General features: G+C 42.4%; 1 protein-coding gene and 1 long non-coding RNA gene across 2 annotated transcripts in view; one reads left to right on the top strand and one right to left on the bottom strand.

Annotated features, from left to right (window-relative positions):
- Positions 1 to 21,096, bottom strand: part of LOC116815877 (coiled-coil domain-containing protein 162-like) — a 98,454-nt gene that overhangs the window by 22,763 nt on the left and 54,595 nt on the right. The window contains exons 18-27 of the mRNA XM_032764606.2: positions 16,506 to 16,644; positions 13,987 to 14,140; positions 12,251 to 12,346; positions 11,646 to 11,801; positions 9,758 to 9,987; positions 6,909 to 7,047; positions 6,414 to 6,534; positions 5,037 to 5,146; positions 3,264 to 3,413; positions 3,038 to 3,091 (exon numbers count right to left, since the gene is read on the bottom strand). Of these exons, the coding sequence (XP_032620497.2) occupies positions 3,038 to 3,091; positions 3,264 to 3,413; positions 5,037 to 5,146; positions 6,414 to 6,534; positions 6,909 to 7,047; positions 9,758 to 9,987; positions 11,646 to 11,801; positions 12,251 to 12,346; positions 13,987 to 14,140; positions 16,506 to 16,644 (1,349 nt within the window). The remainder of the gene's footprint in view (positions 1 to 3,037; positions 3,092 to 3,263; positions 3,414 to 5,036; positions 5,147 to 6,413; positions 6,535 to 6,908; positions 7,048 to 9,757; positions 9,988 to 11,645; positions 11,802 to 12,250; positions 12,347 to 13,986; positions 14,141 to 16,505; positions 16,645 to 21,096) is intronic.
- LOC142046571 (uncharacterized) overlaps positions 1 to 21,096 on the top strand; it is a 42,789-nt gene that overhangs the window by 18,747 nt on the left and 2,946 nt on the right. The window lies entirely within an intron of this gene.

The raw sequence follows: 21,096 nt of genomic DNA, 5'->3' as shown, positions 1-21,096 counted from the left end.
CTCTCTTGGTTTTCACACTCAGCTGCTAGAACAGGGCCTCATCCTTATCTCTAGCTTGCTTGCTAGCATATATATACCTGCCCCTGCAAATTTCCACCACATGCATCTGACGAAGTGGGTATTCACCCACGAAAGCTCATGCTCCAAAACGTCTGTTAGTCTACAAGGTGCCAAAGGATTCTCTGCTGCTTTTACAGATCCAGACTAACAAGGCTACCCCTCTGATACTTAGTAAAAAACATGTGGAGCTTGTACTCACCGGGTAGTGCTCCGAGTCTTCGGCGGAGCTTCGGTGGTGGGTCCTTCACTCGCTCCAGGTCTTCAGCAGCACTGAAGGACCTGCCACCAAAGTGCCACTGAAGACCTGAAGCGCCTCCAGGTGAGTAAAAATGAAAAAGGCGCCTCTTGCCAGGGAAGGGATTCTCACTGGGCGCGGCGCCCTCTTAGGCGTAGGGGAATTGGTGGATAGGCCTAAAGCTGACCCTGTCCCCGAGGTTCACGTCCAATGTTTTGAGGGTGCTCAGATGTATAATGACACATGAAAACCCAAGAGTCTATTTGTGATTATGAGGGGAGGGAGAGAAAGTGAGAGACACCGAAGATGAGTAATGAATCCAGTAGGTAAGAGGGATTGGGAGCAAGTATATTTGGGGTGGGCTGATGGAGGAAAATTAAGAAGTCTGATATTAGGAGAAAGAGTCTGTGTGGGGCCATGAAGTTTTGGTGAATCCTGATCCCACTTACCCTAACTGCCCCTATTCCTTGAAGACAGAAAATCAGAGGAACTGCAACTAAGGTGTATAGAAAACTACTAGGTTGTAAGTTTCTTGGAGCAAGTAAAATGTCTTTCTATAGGTTCGTACAGCTCCAGGCACAGACTGCTTAATAAAGACTCAAACAAACAGCAATGTATTGTTAGTAGGTCTCTTTATACTTGAAAACACTGCACAATCTGATTCCTAGAGATGGAATCCACGTTAGCAGAAATGGGAGCACAACTAATGGAATGTATTTGTCCACTTGGTTTGCAGGCTCAGGCAGGTAGTTATTACATGTATAAGTTCTTTCATTTTCATCCTTAATCTATTGCATTTGCAACCAGTTTGCATTCATACTTAATTGTGAGTACAACATTAGGAAATCTGGGGTCATTTTAAAAAAAACTGATACCAGAAGCCTTTATATGCAAAAAATATATATAATATACTCATGGTTGGTAGCACCAACTATTTTTTATGATTGCCTGATACTTCCCATTATAGAACCCAGTTTTCAGTTGCTTATAACTTTGCCAAACTTTAACCATTTAGACTGATTTTTTCCACGCTGGGTGTCTGCATCAGGTTGAATTCTTCTGGAAAATTTCAGCCAGAACAGTTCAGCCATTTCTAAGATTAAGGCTAGAATAAGAATTGCCACATTAAAAAATTCTTGTCATCTTTTCTTTGAACAACTCTAGTGCCCCTAGCCTTTGCAGCATGGACTTTAAATTTGGCATGTCTGTGTGTCAGGGATGTGCCTTTTCCATCCTTGTGAAAACTGGCCAAAATGTGATCAATTTAGAAGCCTTTGACAAAAAATAATCACAGTTTACACAAACTCTAAGTAGTCTACTGAGTATAACAGATAAAATCTCTGAATATTCCAAGCTCACTGAACATGCTCAAGGCTCTCTCAGCTCCTAGTGCTGATCAGACTGTGCATATGCCATCCCCACAGAGCAACTGAGCATGCGCCAGCCCAGGGCTTCAGAGGAAGAGCCAAACGTTCTCTGTAATGGTTGATCCCAGTTGTTCTGAGCCAGAGTGGGGCCAGGCACTGAAACTGAAAGCAGGGAACCTGTCCTGACCAGGACTCCCCCACCCTGTTGGGAGTCAGGCCCTGTGGAGGAAGAAGCCATCTGATTCAAATGCAGAGGCAATAAAGCTGAAGTTGGGGGAGGGAAAGGGATAGTTTGGGAGAAGGAATCAGGAGACTGGGACTAGGAACTGAAGAGGGGGCAAGGCTAATACCGGGAGCCAGAGGTGGTAGTGGGAGGAGGCAGCTGGGACAGGTTGGGTGGGGACACTGAAAGCTGGGTATGGAAGGAGAGGCTGAGACTAGTGGGCAAGGAGTCTAGGACTGGGAACCATGGGATGGTGGGGGGGAACCAGGACTGGGAGTTGGTGAGGGAAACAAGAAAAGGAGAAGACTGGGAGCTATTGGGATTGGCCAGTGGTCAGTACTTGTTGTGTCTTGCTTACAATTCTCCTTCTAATACATCCCAGAATGATGTCTGCTTTTTTGAAACATAGTTACACTGTTGACTCATATTTAGCTTGTGATCCACTATGACCCCCAGATCCCTTTCTGCAGTGCTCCTTCCTAAACAGTCATTTCCCATTTTGTATGTGTGCAACTGATTATGGAGTACTTTGCATTTGTCCTTATTGAATTTCATCCTATTTACTTCAGACAATAGCTATTCTGTATCAGACTTGCTGCACAGAATTTTTTGGAAGGGAGAATAAACAATTTCTACTAAAATTACAATTTTAAGATCATGTAATTATCTAATATGGATATTGGCCAGGACTCTGAGCTTTTGAAAAAAACATCTTGTGTTCCTCAGTAATCGTGAATGGTTATCATCTCTGTTTTACAAAGACTCAAAAGATGACAACTCCAGCAGCATAGGAACCCCAAAACTATAATGGGACATTGGTGCACTACTGGGTTAGATGGAAGACTGGTCCCTGTGAAATATTTCCACCACTTCCACATGGATTTTCTTTGAAGGCCTCCCATCCATATACCCTGCCAAGAACAAAACCCAAGTGGCATAGCTGTAATCTGCTGAGTGGTTGCGGCTACAAAGAAACATTAAAAGTCGTTGTGCAGTGCATCTACAAGCCCAGAAATATGACAAACAAAGCAATAACTAGGCTCTTTGGTCAGAGATGGTCTGCATGAGTTTATACAATGCCCTTCACAGTGTGGCTCCAATCCTGACTGGGACCTCTAAAATGCTACTGGAACAGAAATCTCCACCACCAACCTGACTAAGGTTTACATCAGTCTGCCTTCCACCTTCTTCTGCTACATGCAGTTCCTGAAACAGAGCACAAAGGCATATTGTGACTAAGTTAGCACAGCAGAATTATCTTACAATTATTTTACCACCTGAAAGCTTCGTTGTTATTTGGCAATGGCTTTCCATCTTGCAAAAATCTCTTTGACATTTCTCCCCTCTCTGCTATACAGAATCAGCACCAGGCATGTACCTGTTCTTTTTGGTAGAGTAGCTGATGTTCCTGCTGTAGCAGATTTTCATAAAACATAGAGTAAGTCTCAAAGTTGCTGCGCTCTCTGGCCATGACATCACAGCCCAGTGCAGTGAGGCAGTTTTGTAAATGGCTTTTTTTAAATGTAATCTGGAAAAACCAACAAACAACAACAATAATAATCCCATGATAAAACCAAACTTAAGTTTTTAGTCATTTTAGACATACCCTGCTACGGTAACACAGGTATTTACATTTATTTCCTGTCCACCTCCATACTCCACCCCAAGGCTTCTGTATTTTGTTTTGACATATACTCCCATATGGGAACTGCCTAGTTTCAGTTTTTCCATTCATTTGGAGATCAGTTGCTCCTCCTATAGAAATTATACTTCAGAGAAAAATAAGAAACTTTTCTCCCCACCCTACACTTTCCAAAAACCCTGGTGAGCACTTAGAAGGAATGCTTCCAAAAAGATGAGCAGATTCATTCAGAACATAGGGCTTGTCTACATGTAAAGTTGCATTGGTTTAACCAAAGATGTAATTTTAAACTGATTCAGTTAAACCTGTGCAAAAAGGTATGTGGACATTCTTGTTTTGGTTTAAACCAGGATCATTCCAGTTTAGTTAAATCTTTTAGGATCCAAGTTAAGCTAAATTGAAATCAATGACTCAAACTGAAATAGGAGGGTCTAACATAGGGGTTTGGAGCAGATAAATTAAACAAGTGCAAATTTGTGTGCAGACAAGACTTTAGCTCCATAAGCTCACTTGTAGACAGGAGAGCTCTCAGGGAAATTTCTCCACACCGTTTGGATGGGGAACAGTCTTACTTCTAGGAACCAAGCAATTCATCTCAATACTGAATCACATTTCAATGAAAACAATGTAGCAGGTCTGATAATGACCTTATATTTCATTATAATTGAACATATATTTATAAAATACTTTTCATCCCTAAAGATCTCCAAGTTATGAATTTAAGCTAAATAAAGAGATTATTTCATCCACTATGAAACTGCCCTCTTCCCTCAGGGTGAAAAACAGCAACGTGTGACAAATCCATGTGTTGTAGAGAACAGACTATTACTATATAAACCACAAACATCTCTAAGAAACTAAAACTAAAACTAAAAGCCTTGTCCTTTGGCTCTGGAAACACAGGCGTCTACCAGTTGGCTGTCAGGGCAGCCCTTACATTTCTGTGGAGTTTTTGTGGGAAAGCAGGGTTACATGCACACACAAAGCACATTACAACTATACAACATGAGAAATGAATACCTTTTCCAACTGAAACTGCAACAAGAATTTTTAGGTATGAAAAATGTAATTACCAACTTGGAAACTGGCCAAGACATTGGGGCCAACACCCCCACTCTCAGAATGAATACATCAGTTCTTTAATGACTTAAAGTGGCAACAGAGTACTTCTTAACACCACACAGGGACACTGATTTAGTACCAACTCAGAAGGAAGAGTTCTGCCTTTTGAGTCCCCAACACTACTTTCCTATAGTTGCTTAGAAGCCTCTAATCTCGGTACTAATTCTGCCTGGCCTTACTACAATTGTGAGATCTGAACAAATCACATCACAAGGTGGCCAGTGTCATACGTAACACACAAGCTCACATTGCTAACATAATCTGAACGTAAACTCATAAGTTTAAGAGAGGGTGTTTCCCTTGTGCGTCACTGACTGACGCAGGTTTTAATAAGTAAAGATGTAAATAAAGATTAGCTATGTCTGGATAGAAACACAGTATATGTACCTCTACATCAGATTCTTGGTAATTTTCCATTAGTCTCTGAACAAATGTTTCGACTATTTGTGGTCTTACAACTGAGAAGTTTTCTTGCATGACTCGATGCTTCCAGAGCTCTGGAGGAGCAAGGGGAAAAAAATAAAACAAACAATACATCAACAGATCTCCATCACAAAATATTGATCCCTCTTTAATCCCTGTAAAATGATATGTGCAATTTGTGGTTTAGGATTTCTCAGTCTTTCTAAAAATGTATGCAACAGAAGGTAACCATCACCACAAATTACATGATTCTGTGCAGCAGGAGTGTTAGATACGTTGTGTCAATAGGGCTAAAATACATTTTTGTTACGGGCCAGGTCCACCAGTTAGGGCCCTATCCACAATTGATCACTCACTGATAATAAGAGCTTTGCATGAAAACTGAGAGTAAAACATGGCTTTTTATGTGGTAACTAAACATTTGGGTAGAAAAATTACAGTTGCATTCAATACCAGTCAGTGGAAAAAAATGATGGCAGTCATTTTTAGAACTACCATTATTTCCACCACTTGCCTGTTCGACCATTTGTGCATGCACTTACCGGATCTGCACATACAGTTATGTTAAATGTATAAATTAAAGTGCATAGTTATGAACTTAAATTACTTGGAGGTCTCGCTTTTAAAGTGTCATAATTTGGCTTAAGCATTGACACCCCAATTTGATAAGTGAGAGCAATTTCAAGCTGTCTGCAGACTCAGGAAGAAAAGTTTGAGTTAGTTTGGTGCACACAACTCGTATCTGGAAAGATTTCTTTGTAATAATTATGGCTAAAACTTGCTTTATAAAAACAAAGTCAAAGCTTAGATTCTGCAGCATTTGAATCTGGGTGAGCAGGCTGGATAAGTGTCAAGTGGCCCAAGTGCTTGAAACCCCAGTGTACAAGTTTTCATCACATGGTGGCACAGTCAAGGTATGGGCATTTTCACATAAAGGGCTGGGCTTTATCAAAAGCTGAAGGGAGTTTTATGTGATGATGGTAAATTTTCACCAATGATTTCACTGTATGTGGGCCAAATTGTTTCTGGCTCTTGAATGGGTGCAAAGGGAAGCAGGAAGGAGACACAGGAACCTTACCACCCTGCACAAAGGCTGAGTAGAATCCTTGCACTCCACCCTCCATGTGGCACTAGGGATGCATGTTCCGCAATGGGAAAGTGGATAGAAGCAGCCTGCTCCCTGTATTAGCTACAAAACTGGTAAGCCTACTGTAACGTCCAGAGCTCCTACACATATGTAAAGGCTGTAGGATTGGGCTTCCCATGTTTGGCATGCTTCCTATGCAGAAAAGAGATGGGGAGGCTAGAAATAAAAATGCATTTTGTATTTTAACACCTTACCTGTAGGGAGGCCACTTCCTGCTCTTGCTCTTTCAGATGTGACTAATGTCATCTCCTGGTTAATTTTCTTTTTCACATCATGGATCATGTGTATTTCCAGACTTTCCAGCAGTTTTTGAAGCTACAGTAAGTTTACAGTAAATTATTCACATTAAATCTCTATGCTTGTTATACCTCATCTGGTCTGCTTTGCCAATTTTCAGTTTTTTAAAAAGTAACTTTAAAAAACACATAGTATGTAGGAGTAAAAATAAGATAATTTAGGGAAGTTATATTGTGTCCAATTCTGTACCATGAGTACTCTGAGGGTCAGATTCACTAGTCCATTATAGCTGCTTTATGCTACTCCAGGGCGCTGAGTCATGGGCCTTGCAGCACAGGTCCCAGTTTGCTTGAACTATCCCTACAGGCGACCCTGTTTAGGCCCCCCCTGGGTTTTAATGGTTCCGTGTCACTCAACAGCACTCCCCCTGTGCAGTAACAGTCCTCCTTTACCTGCCGTGTTTTGACTTCAATTTCTGATGCTCCTTTTGGAGGAAGTATAGACTGAGAGCTTGTTACAAGTCCTTCAAACTCATCTTCTGTGCCCATCTGCCTGGCAATGGCTCTCATAGCAGGGTATAGGATGTCAGTGCTAAAGAAATCCAGACAAAGATGTTACACATATTCTCTCTCAACAGTATTTTCAGTCTCTTCTGTATTTCTCTCGTTCAGGTCACACATACCTCATTCTCACCTCCCCCAACACATATGCATTGGGACTAATTTCACTATCCTCTGTCATCTGGTCAGGAAGCACTGCTAGCAGAGCAGGATTTTCTGCATGGACTGATCATGTGATACTGAATCTCACATAACATCACTTCTTTTTTCAATAGTTATAGAAAAATAAAAGTTCAGTGGATGAAGCAGGAAGAGCAAAAACAAAGATGAGAATTCTGGTTGCCAGTACAAATTTCTCCCCTGACAACCAAATAGATGTAGAGACCCTCCCACATGCTGCACTCTCGTATCTGATTGCATTTGCTAGGTAGAAACAGTGCCAGCCTCCCTACAGCCTCCTTTATGTCTCCAAACAACAAGAGGAGCAATTGACAAAAGGGCACAGATACCAGGTTACATTTGACACCATAGATCGCATTTGACACAGACATCTGCAAACTTGAAAACCTCATTTGCTCAAGAAGAGTGGAAACTTTTCCTGGTGATGGGGATGAGTGCAGTGTTTTACCATCACTTTCCACAGAGCTGTTGTTTCCATTCACAAAATATATACACCAAGATTCAACAAAGTGGTCCTAAACCCAGCACAGATAGATTACCCTGGCATAAAGAAATCCTCCACTGGCACAGAGTTGGCATAGGAACTGCTACACTAATACCTCCTCCGCAGGTGTGAGTGAAGGGAATATGGGAAAGCCAGGGGCGGGGGGGGGGGAGGGGGAAGGAGCTTGGCTGTACCCCAGCGATCATGACTACCATATCAGTCCCTTGGCAGCTGGCACAAATTAGCATAGCTCTGAAACAGTGGGGATAGAGCAAAAGAGGGATTGCTGGAGCCGAGATGTGTGGGAGAAGTGCCCTGCCACACATTTAGCGTGAAGAACCCATGCCCCCAGCACTCCTTCTGAAGAGTTTCAGAATGCTGTAGGAGCAGGTTGACTTCAAGTGCTCTACATGTTCCTGAAACTAGGGTCTCTCGCCCCCTGCAGAATTTATAAGCTCTACAGGGAGCAGAGATCCCAGTCCCAGGAAGCATATAGATCTTACCAAATCCCCACACTATACCAGTAAGTGGGTCTGGGTATTGCAGGTGGGTCTTGCTCCTGCAGCTCCTCAGCCCTGGCAATTTCTTCTCTACTTCCAGATGAGCAATGAAGAACAGCTCCCAACTCCCCCTGCTTTCTAAGTGACATTATATCACCAGATTCTTGCCCCCTTCTCTGGCCTGCACTGTGCTGAGGAGCCAGATTAGGCCACCTGAAAACTCCCCCGACATGGGGGAGTCCTAAACTGGCATTAATCTGGTACGGCTTGCTCATAAGCAACCCTTCCACTTTGGACTCACCATAGGGATGTGCCAGGGAAGGAGGGGGCATGGCAGGAGGATTACTCCATGTTAGTTATGCTCAGCTGGCAGATGGCTCCCTGAGAGCCTTTACTTGCTAGCACAGGTGAGTATAGCTCACAGACTGCTCTACAGTACGTCAGAACTGAGATCAGCATTGCACTAGTTTGAAAACTAGAAAGCTGCAATCACCTCTCTGACAGCCCCACCCTGCTGCACAAAGCAGAGACTGGGCACAGTAGAAAACTGGAGTGCCATTCTACTCAGATAGGCTTCTGTTGTTTAGGGATTTGTAGATGTAAATTGGGAAGTCTGCTTTTATGTAAGTATAAATAACAATGATATCTTAGTATCTCTTCTCTCAAGTCACTAGAGATAACAGTGAGTTGGTATTTCTATTGTAACTTGCTAGTGAGCAGGGGCATAAAATTGACATCTGAGTGATCTCAGGATAATCTGAAGATAGCAACACAACATGTCTCATAGGAACAGTACAATGGAGGTATTCAGTGGCACTTTGATATATGATGACTAGAATAGAGAGACCTGATACCAGTTTGTTAAAGGAACAAACTAAGACAAAAATGTTTTGGATTTGCAAGGACACAAACAGACATCTTCTCTGCCCCATTCTGTGAGAATCCTGTTTTCCGATATCCCCAAAACACCCACCTACATAGACTGTATTACTGCTGTGTTATCCAGCAAACTTTTATTTTCATTATGTTGCTCATTTTGGTAATAGATTTTATTTCAGGGGACCAGGAGGGCAGTGCATTATCACATTTTTAAAAAGATATAGTTTTAGGTTTTTAGTAAGTGTCCTTTTAAAGAAAACTTGCCAGATTTTCAAACGCACATTATTCAGCCCAAGCTAAGTGGGAGGATTAGGAAGAATCCTGGTACATTTCCACTTCATTAAAAATCAGCTTCAGGAATGTCAATTTTTAAAAGTACTGTATGTAACATTGATGTGAATGTCCTAAAGAGACAGGTAGAACCAATAGTGTCACTGAAAGGCCACAGGAATACATTTGGAACAACCTTACTAATAAACAATTCAGGGAGAAAGAAGCTCAGAGCAGGTCAAAAACCCTATTCTAAAGAGAAAGCAAAGATATTAGAATAGTTACCAATTTTGTACCAAATTAAAGAAAGGTAGAACTAAAACAGAGCAAATTGAAACAAGATAAGAGTAAGAAAACAGCGTGAAGAACGTTTTTAACTTTCACAACCACTCCAGTCTAGAATACTTTTAAATCAGAAGGAAACTCACCCATATAGCTCAGCAAACTGTTTGTAAAGAGGAACTGTATTGATATCCTCGACTTTCAGTTTAAGTCTACCCCATTCTGCCTTTAATACTTCCAACTGCTTCCATGTTATCAGAAAAGATCTCAGCAAAGCACGTGAAGTAACTGGATCGTGCAGCCTTGGCGGAGCTTTGCAAGTCTTTCTGCTGCTCTCTGACCAACTGGCATGTGATTCATCAACTTCTGCCAAATTCTAATGAAATTATTATAGGAGACATATTTTGTTACGATCTCATATCATACACTTCATTGTTTAATAAAATGAGATAAGCCACTGTACGCTTGTTGGAGATTGAATTAAACCTTGCAACCCACTATAATTGTTTCCATACATTAGTGTCCTGCAAAATCTAGTGGCTCTTTTTTCATTTCAATGAGCAGACTATAGAAAAGACAAGGCGCGCACGCGCACACACACGCACACACACACACACACCTCTTTCATCTTATTGCCACTTTCCTTGAGTCACTTGCCTCAATAAAACTCCCTGCTGTATTGTTGACAAAAATACCTTTAAAAACTGATCCTCAGCTCAAGTCCTGAAGGAAACGGCCCCTATTAAAATATAAATAACTCATTCTCTTTGCACATTTCTCCACATTCACACTTCCTGACACTATCACCATACACTTACATGTTCACTAGCCGGTAGGTTTATCTGCTTTCCATCAGAAATGGCTTGAATCTCAGCCCATCCCCTGAACCAAACTTTTGTGGTAGGTTCTGGAAAGGCTTAATGCTCCCCAATGACCATTCACTACATTTTTATCCATTGTGCAACTGTTTTTGGAAGTACAGCCTGAGGACCCAGTCCTCCTCTTAACTATCAGTCCTTGTTATACAAGGGGGGCAGCCATCTGTGCACAGAGCAGCTCTTGTTAAAGGGACAGATAAGTGGCTCACCCTCTAGTCCTCTGAGGCACAGATGGGGAAAGTGAAGAGGCCCTGCTTTGTCCCCCAGTTTCTGATGGCAGCAAGTACAGCAGCTGGATGGTGGGCACCAGAGGCCCTTCTAATGGGCTCCATCACTGCGGCTCTCCTCATTGTCAGCTGCACTCTGAAAGCTTCTTTGAAACACATTACATCCCATCATTGCAATATAACTATATGGGACTAAGGGCTACTTTTTTATGCTACACTCCCAGGATTCACTGAAGTCTAAGGGAGTTTTTCATAAGAGCTGTGCAGTGAGGCAGAGTAGTCGCCCACCCAGGCTGCCAGGGAGGAGCCACTCCCTGCCCTCTGTGGTGAGCCAAGCCAGGCCTGCCCTTCATGCTGGAAGCAGAAAGGCAGAAGAGGAAGTATAAGAGGTGGGGCCTCCAGCTCAGGGCAGCAGCCTACCCACCTTAGGCTGGATAGCTTGTGTGCATTTGCTGTCTGCCACAGAGAGCTGTGGCCACGTCTACACAACCACTTATGTTAGTAAAACTTCTGTCACTCAAGGATGTGAAAAAGAACACATCCCAGAGTGACATACATTGTGCTGGCATAAGTGGTAGTATGCACAGCACCAGCTCCTTCCACCAACGTAACTACCGCCGCTTGTTGGGAGTGGTGTAATTATGTGGACAGGAGAGATCTCTCCCACTGGCACAAAGCAGCTACATGAGAGATCATACAGCAGTGCCTGTGTTTGCTGTCTGCCCCAGCCAGAGAAGCAGGGCGATAGACTGCTAATAGCCCTTCCCCACACCAACAGGCCCTAGACTCTTTAATGACACTTACCACATTCATTCCCTGTCAAATGGCTATCAGCTGCTAGGGGGCATAGCGAGGTGAAATGGCCAAGGTGGACAGGGAGGAACCACTCCAAGCTGTATAGCCTAAATGAATTATTTTGTCCAAGGTACCTGTTTTTTCTTAGCTACAGCAGTTTGCCATTCAGCATGATCTTCCATAACAACATCATAGCTACTCTGCAGTATATCCTCCATTAGAAACTGCATCCCGACCAGCTCCCCATGAGCAACTTTTCGGTCGTCATCACTCAGTCTGCACAGACACAACTAGAGGAGGAGACACATCTGGTGATTTTTCTAGGTTACTCAGACAGATCTCAGTGAGTAACTATGGTAATGAGTTATTGTTAGTACAATTACTTTAAAAGTCACCCATCCATTTGTATGAACAGATGGATTTTACTAGAAGCCTCTGGCACTGTGGACCTAAAAGTCTGGAAGAACTTTGTTACCCAAGCACAACAACATTGTGGTAGATGCAGGAGAACTAAAAAATGAAATTGCCTAGTTCAATTTCATTGCCCAAGAGCAGCAGTTTTTTTAAATAAACAAACAAATGGTGAATGGTAAAATAATTTGGGTTTTTTAAATGAGAAAATAATGTGTTACTATCACAGGGAAGGACTTGTTTTAATGCAAAACAATTTTCATATCTTCACTGCACCTTTGGAGACAGGCACAGTAACTTTTGGATGTACAAGTAGCAGTCACCATACCTGCATGTTATAATTTATGGTATTTAGATTGCTGATAGTGACTGGAAACGGTCCTCCATCCACTAGAAATGCCCTCCAAGGAAACAGTGTCAATGTCTAAAACAAATTCAGATAACATTCAGAAGCACAAAATTAATGTTCAAACAATAATAAAGGTCTCATCTAACTTGAGCTGAGGAAGGAAATCACAGTGCAGGCTGCTCCTTAGTCTGTAATATACCAGGCTCTGACTTTTTTGCATGAGTTGCAGATAAGCGTTTAATTGGAACTACAGTGTAGAGAACGTACTAGGACTACTGAGACAACAATGGGATAAGTAACAGTTAAAGGACTGTTCTCTTTACCCTACATTTCCTGGATTATTGAAAGCTGGTGTCAGATTTAACATTACTTCCACATTTTTAAAAATTTTGTTATCATCTTTGGATTTTGACACAAACTATATTGAAAGAAAGGAGGAGTTCAGTGGTCATACATTGACAGCACTATGCTTAGACATTAAAGGCAAAATCCTGTCCTCTGTAGCACGAGAGAGAGGGACCCCGTTCTCCTTCTGAGTACATCCCTGCAGAAGCTGGGCAGCATTCCAGTGCAATGCTTGTGTACACCAGGAGAGAGGAGAAGCTAACACACCCACTATTATTCTTCACACAGGGCAAATCTCATTCTTCACTTGTTCTACATAATGGCTCAGTATGATCATTTAGAGCAGGGGTTCTCAAACTTTAGCAACCAGAGGATCCCCATTTTTATTTAAAATTTTTCACAGACCCCCAAACCGGCTTCTTATTTTCCCCAGGGGTGCTCAACCCCTACTCAGCCCCAGGCCTCGCCCCCACTCCACCCCTTCCCCCAAGGCGCCATCCCTGCCCCTCCCCTTCCTGCCCTGCTCCAACACTGCCCCTCCTCTTTCCTGCCTCTTTCTGCCCCCTCCTCCAAGCGCACCCCTTCCCTGATCCTCCCCAGCACCTCCTGCATGCCACTGAACTGAAGTTCCACAGCATACAGGAGGCACTGGGAGGGAGGGGGAAAGAGTTGATCAGCAGGGCCAGAGGCCCCAGAGATGACTTGCAGACCCCCTGGTCCATGGACCCCAGTTTGAGAACTGCTGATTTAGAGCAAGCTACCAACTGCAGAAGTTTCACGATTCTGTAAGGACTGAAAAGGTGCAACACCAAGGTAGGAAAGTAGTAATTTAGTGTGATCCAGTGGAGTATAGCTAGAAGTATTTGGATGAAAATGAGCAAAGGAAAATTTAAACTGAATATCTGGAAACATCTATTAACCCTAGCATCTATGGGCCTAATCCAAAGAAGTCAAAGGAAAGTTAACTTCAGCAGGCTTTGTATCTGGCCCTATGACTAGCCTGATGACCCACAACAGGAAGTTAGTGGAAAGTCCACCATTACAATTAGGGTAGATAAAATGATCCAACATACAGTGTAGGGAATAATCCTATTCTGGATGCAAGGGATATGATTACTTACAGTAATAGTTCTCTTCTATTTTTTAGTTTTTACGATTACTTGCTAATTAGTGTACTTTTTCTGGGGACCCCAGCGACAAAGTGGAACGGACTATGATCACAGAAATGAAAAGTCACTAAGTGCTAAGTTCTGTACTACCACAGAATAGAGTATCACAGCAAGAACTGACAACGACTTCTCCACTCAGCACCCAAGTACAGACAGGAAACAAATCGAATCAATTATTCGTTGAAAGTACATTTTACTGACCTTGGGGCTACGTGGGTCCAGTAGCTGTGGGAGGCAGAGCTGTGAGGCAAATACACTCCTTACTGCAGAGTTACTCAGGGGAGGCAGCCCATGGTGCATACTGTCTGTAACCCTCTGGTAAGCCAAAGTATTCCCGGAGGACAAATATACTTCTCTGAAGAGACACCAAAAATCACTTTTTAAATACCACCTTTATAATAAAAATTTGAAATATAGTTTGTAACTAGCTTACACATTCATATTAATATGCTGAACTACATCGCAGTCATGGGCAATGACCTACAACTGACTGTAGTTTTGTACCTAGTGAAAAGCTAAGGACCTGTCTACATGGTGTTTTAGTCCACATCAGAAGAGTGTTCGTTTTAGTCCACACTAGTAGGTCACGCACTAACTGGTCTGTGTACACCCTGCTGGTGCGCACTAAAAGTTCCCTGGTTCATATTAAGGTAGTCCCTATATGCTAGGGAAATTTTAGTGCATGCCAACAGGGTCCACGTGGGCCAGTTCATGCATGGCATGCAAGTGAAGACTAAAGTAAGTCCATAGACAAGCCCTTAGTTGCGATGCATAAGCTGAATGCAGTGACTGGCCACTTGCAATTGCATAAGAAACTACTGCTCAGAAATGTATCCATCAGCCCGTGGATTAACATAAGTGAAAATAACATCCTGCTAATGCCAGGGACATTTAATGGAAAGCAGCTTTTCTCATGGTAGAAGGGCTAGCTTGTAACTGAAGAACACGACTATGAGTCAGGAGTAGAGCTGGGCAAATAATGGATTTGTTGGTCGCTGGCAATTCCAGAAAACTGAAAAAAAAAAAAGTTGCATTTAGAAGTTGAACCAAAAATGACATTTTGAGGGCAAACTGAAAAAAAAACAACAGTAAACATTTAAATGACTATGAATTGCCACAGGCATTAGGCAGGGAAAGAGTGACCCTATAGCCTGGTGATTAGGGCACTTGCCTAGGATGTAGGAGACTCACGTTCAAGTCCTTGAGTCAGTAACTATTTAATTATTTATATGAAGTAGAGCAGGTTCAACAAGAGACTGAGAGCACCCCACCCCAGAATATCCCATAACCCAGTAGCTAGGAGACTCCTGCAGTGTGGAAGATCCAAATTCAAATCCCTTCTCCACATCAGGCAGAGGATAGGGGGATTGAACTGGGTCTCACATATCTAGGGTGAATGCCCTAACCGCTAGGCTAAAAGTTATGAGGACGACACCATCATTCCTTTCCCCGTTTGTGACTCCAACCTGAAAAGCGAAACATTTCCATAATGTCTAAATGGCAAAGAGCATATGAGGAAAGAGATCTCAGATCCATAGTGCGTTCTTCCATAGAGATATTGTGCGACTTTGTTATGTACTTTATAAACACACACTACATAAACGAAACATCCAAAAATGAAACTGGAAATCGGCCTAAATATACAATAGCTCTATAAGTTCATCTGAATCTCTTTTACTACAGACATTTCTCATCCCCACATTTTTTGCACACCTTTTAACTCAAGGTCTGAAGCCAAACTATTTCCTGCAAGGTGACGAGCACCCTCAACACCTGTTCTCTTAGGAAGCACTCATCAACCTTAATTATAAGCTCCTTGGGGCAGGGACCCTGTCTTTTTGCATGTTTCATGTGCACATATGGTGCTGTATAAGTAATAAATGAATAAAATAAATAAGAGTATTTTTAGCAATAAAGGAGTTGTCAGACAAGTTTTAAGGACACCTTGAGTATTCACAGCTGGAATATGTCAAAGGACTCATAATAAAGCAATTTGCATTTTCGTGTCACTATGCTCTCACTTGCATTATAACCCCCGTTTGGAGAAAATGAACTTTAATCATGTTCTCAATAAAGAATTGATACAGATGTAGCATACAGCATATTTATGTTTGCTTTAATTTCCTGTCAGCATATTAATCTTTATCAAAGAGAAATGTTTTCCTAACAAATTGCCCACAATGCCTTAGTAAGTAAAAGATGAAGCAAACTTAGCCTGTTTTTTCATTTCTGGTTCCCTGTGGATCTGCAATCTGCCAACAGGCCAATGCTGTGTTTACATCATCTTCCCACAACAATCAAATGATACTATAGAACAGCAATTAAAAGGGGAGGGAGTAGTAGTCACTCCCTACTATCCCTCTGTGCTGGGTGGCAGTGCCCATAATCTATCAACACTAAATCACAATTTTATTGATATAGATAAAGTTAAGAAAATTCTCTTTTGAATGTCTAATGCACATGACACAGGAACAGTACCAATAAGCCTCACATTCACAGATAAGCTGTACTCAGATACACTAAATTGAAATTCTCTTAAATATAGCAGATAAGGAATCTGTCAATTGATAGATGAACTATGTACAGCTGTTTTAAATTTATCTTTTCTACTTGTGTTAAGACAGCTCCTTCCTCTTGAACTGAATTAAAACCCAGTCATGGTACTTTATAAAAGAGCCTAATAGAGATGATTTTTTGGAATTAGCACTTTTAACTCTCACCGTAATACATATCTGACTGCTGCATCAAACTGTAGAAACATAACTTCTCTTTGAATGATTAGCAGTTGGGCAACTCTGTTAGGATCCAAGGGGTTTTGAAGGCTGTCAATCATTTTCTGTAGCTCTTGAAGTTCAGTTCCTATAGTTCCCAGGACAACAATAAATCCATCAAATTAGGAAATGCATGCTAATATATACTGGCCCAGTGATCTATTTAAATCTCTAAAAGTCTTGCACTTCATGACCAAAGGCCTTTTTGGGGCGGGGGGGGGGTCACCAAGAGTATTGTGCTTCTGGAACAAAATAATTTTTGCTGTCTTCGGACATTGTTTTCAGCCTTGCAAAAACATACTGTAGAGAGAAGTTATGACAATTGGCAGATTATGGGGACATAGAAAGAGAGAGAGAGAGAGAGAGAGAGAGAGAGGCATAAGGAATAAAAGGTTACAAACCTCTTAAAAGAATGGTTCCATTAGCATTCTTACATATATCACAAATTTTTAACATACCACCAATGAGAAAAAAGGTGGACGCAACTCTTTTCCATTGAAGTCAATAGACATTTTGCCATTGAATTCAGATGGAGAAGGATCAGACCTTAAGCCTTTAGTTTAGTCACCCCTGGTCACCCCAGGTCTACGTTATGATGTGATCCCACCAGCCTCTGTTTGTTGCCCTGCTCCAGAAGCACCGGTCTATGTAGGGGCCATCAGCAGCTATACCAAGTGTCATGAACAGCACCAGGCAGTTCGAGTCTGCCATGTCTGTGTCCTTCTCTTCCTCCTCCTCCTTCTCCTCAAGCTCTGTCAAGTGCCTGTGGGGGTCAGAAAATGCCACTGAAATGTCCACCAGCGTCTCATGAAAGCTGTGCCTGTTTCCTGACACAGGAGTGAAAGCACCAACAAGAAAAGTTCTTCAAAAGATTCCTCCTTCATGTTATTGGCTCCAGAAGCTGGGAGTGCACAGACCAAAATGACTGCTGGGCAGGGTGTGTTAGCAGACTGTTCCATGCAGGGTGGACAGTCAAGTTTTCCCCACAGTGCACCATGGTCAAAGGACTAGAGTGGCCACATTTTGGGAGGATCTCAGGGAGTATGGGATATAGTCGGTTTGACTTGGGTCTAGGTGATGAAGTGTGGATGCCAGGGCTCCAGGTTTGCGTCTGGGTAAGAAAATTCTTAACATAGGGTTAAAAATCAATCAATCAGTGTAGATGCTCTAACCCAGAGCCACCTGATTAGAGTCCCACTAACCCTGGACTTACATTGCAGGGTAGACATACCATTAGGGAGCTGATTCTGCAAGGTACAGAGAACTATCTTCTTCAAAGACACCCTGCACATTGTAGGATCATCAGGCCCAGCGTGTTTAGTTTTTTTAACCCAGCAAAGAACATTTCATGTTCATCCAACACTTTTCTTCCCATTTCTTCTATTGGTGTATAGAAATCTTCTCCCTAGGTTCTTGTGCTAGCACCTGTCACTGTATTATCTGAGTGCCTCAAACTGCTTACCCACCACTGACAGGACTTGAACTCACAGTCCCTATCTTAGAAGACCAATGTCTTATCCATTAGGAGGCTCAGATCACCATAACTTTACCAGTGAAATGTAGTCACTTCTGGGCAGAGGAGTGGTTATAACTGAGCAGTGAAAGAAGAGGATAATTTTGTCAGGCACAAAGGGCCAGAACAATCTTATGAAAAGTGTTAAGGGAATATCTAACTTCTGCAGAATCTGTCATTGTATTTATTTGAATTTTTAAAAGTGTGACACATGAAATAAAAATATATTTTATACAACCTTCCTGTATGCATTCGATTGTGCAGACTTCCGTGTGGTTTTCAGAGCTTATTAAATGTGTTTTTCTCAGCCACACACTACTCAAATGAAGTCGCTAGTATATTTGAGTGTGTTTTTTAGTGTGTGCTCATTGTACTAAGTCCTTTTTGCTATGTTAAATGACCCAAAACATTAAAGTCAATATAGCTGTATTAAAATAAAAGGGAATGCAAATCTTTATGATTTTCTATAGTTCTTTCATGCAGTGAACTTTTTCACAGACTTAGAATACTTTTTTTAAATCAGTTTATTTTGAGTGTTTGATTATAAGAATCCTGTTTATACATCCAAATAATAACATAAAAATTATCACAAGACAAATTCTGCACATATACAACTCTGACTGGATATAGCCAAGGGCAGAATTCGTCTCTTTCATTTTCAAGAAATGAAAGAAATTTCATATTTAGACCTGATTTTTCATTCATTTAAAAATTGGCAGGCCAGAAAGGAAGCTTCCCTCAATTTTTCTTTTAAAATTACACTTACACTATCATAGTCAGATTTCCAGCCACTCAGTCTTTGAGCAGTGCAAAGTTATATAGCTACGTAAACACACAAAAGCATGTGGCTTGAAATGTCATACAAATACCACATATGGCAACCTACATATGCATTATACACTATCACAAAAATTTTCTGTTGTAAATATGAACAAATGTGTCCAATGTTTTGAGAATCTAGCCCACTGTATACAGGTATAATCCGACTGCTGAGAACCATCCCATTGTTGATGCATTTAGAAAGCTGCAATACAGCTTAACCCTAGTAATACGTAAAATCTATTATGTAACATACCATTTCTGCGTATGGTATACATTTCATCTGTTTCATCTTTGAAAAAAAGAGTTACGCAACTGGTTTAATAAAGGAAACAAAATCCTGCCTTTTTAATCTGCTAGTCAAAGATAAAATCATTTCGAGCTAACCAAGCAACCTGTGGTAACATTCCGCACTGCCAAGCGAGAGGCCAGAATGCAATGCTTTTTGCTACCTCACTTGGTAGAGACATAAGCCACGTCTACACTATGCGATAATATCGAATTAGCTAAAATCGGTTTCATAAAACTGATATTATAAATTCGATTTCACGCGGCCACACTAGGCACAGTAATTTCGGCTTTGTGTGTCCTATTGGTCAGGCTTACGTGATTCTCCGAAGCGTTGCATATGTGACTATTCCGTAAAGCTGATCTCCATTAGTTCCCGCAGTCGCCCCTGCCCCTTGGAATCTTGGTTGAATCATTGTCGCGGGTGATTCTGGGTAAATGTCAGTCAGTCATTCCCTCCGGGAAAACAACAGCTGACAATCCTTTCGCGCCATTTCCCTGGTATGCCCTGGCAGATGCCATACACGGCAAACCAGGAGCCCGTTCAGCTTTTTTTTTTCCGGCACCGAGTGTACTGGATGCCGCGACAGAGGCGATACTCCAGCGCTACACAGCACATTCATTTGCTTTTGTATTGATAACAGAGTGGGTTACCAGTCATTCTGTACTGTCTACTGCCGGAGTAAACTGGCAATTGAGATGACGGTTATCTCTCCCCTCTGTACTGTCCACTGCTATCATGAGTGCCCTGGCTGAGATCGGCCGGGGCGCAAAAGCAAAATTGGGAATGACTCCCCGAGTCAATCTCTCCTTTATGGTGTTAAAAAAATAGATGTCAGTCCGCCTAGAATAAGGGGCAAGTGTACTAGAGGACCAGTGTATCAGAGCAAAGCTCTCCGTGTCAGTATTCAAGGGGGTGCCCCTGCAACAACCCCACCAGTTGCTTCCCTCCTCCCCAACTTCCGGGCTATACCGTGGCAGTGTCTCCCAATTTGTGTCATGAAGTTAATAAGAATTGCAGGCATAAGCAACAGAGACTTGTTTAGTGAGATAAATGAGGGGGAGGCAGCCTCCCGGGGCTATGACAGTCCAGGCAGGACAATAAGCGGTGCGGGGAGAGAGCCCAAGCATTGCTGCTGCTTGACAGATCCAGGCAGTACAGAATCTTTTCTTACACAGGAAAGGAGGGGCTGATTGAGCTCAGCCCCCAGTTGCTATGAGGAAGACAGTTACCAGCCGTTCTGTACCATCTACTGGGAATAAACTGGGAGTCATTCCCATTTTTACCCAGGCGCCCCGGCCAGCCTCACCTAAGGCCAGCCAGGAGCACTCACGGCTGATGGCGATGATGGATATCAGTCCATATTTGTACCGTCTACCACCGGAGGGAAGGGAGCGGATACTGCTCTTCGTTGCTGCAGCATCGCGTCTACCAGCAGCATTCAGTAACCATAGGGTGACATTGAAAGAAGCAAAAATGATTTCTTTCCCTTTTCTTTCACGTGGGGCGGGAAGAAGAGAGCTATTCCTTGAACCACGCCAGACACTGTGTTTGAACCTACAGACATTGGGAGCTCAGCCAAGAAGCAATTACTTTTCAGAACTGCTGTGGACTGTGGGATAGCTGGACGTCTTCAGTACCCCTCCCTCCCTGCCTCCCTCCATGAGCTTCCATTTGACTTTTGGCTTTCCCGTTACACTGTCATGCAGCACTGTGTAGCCTGGAGATTTTTTCAAACGCTTTGTCATTTTCGTCTTCTGTAACGGAGCTCTGATACAACAGATTTGTCTCCCCATAAAGCGATCAGATCCAGTATCTCCCGTACAGTCCATGCTGGAGCTCTTTTTGGATTTGGGACTGCATCGCCACCCATGCTGATCAGAGCTCCACACTGGGCAAAAAGGAAATGTAATTCAAAA

This window comes from Chelonoidis abingdonii, chromosome 3 (genome assembly GCF_003597395.2).
Source record: "Chelonoidis abingdonii isolate Lonesome George chromosome 3, CheloAbing_2.0, whole genome shotgun sequence".
NCBI classification, from domain to species: domain Eukaryota; kingdom Metazoa; phylum Chordata; order Testudines; family Testudinidae; genus Chelonoidis; species Chelonoidis abingdonii.
The sequence above is the reverse complement of the archived record's forward strand: the minus strand, read 5'-3'. Positions and strand labels throughout refer to the sequence as shown.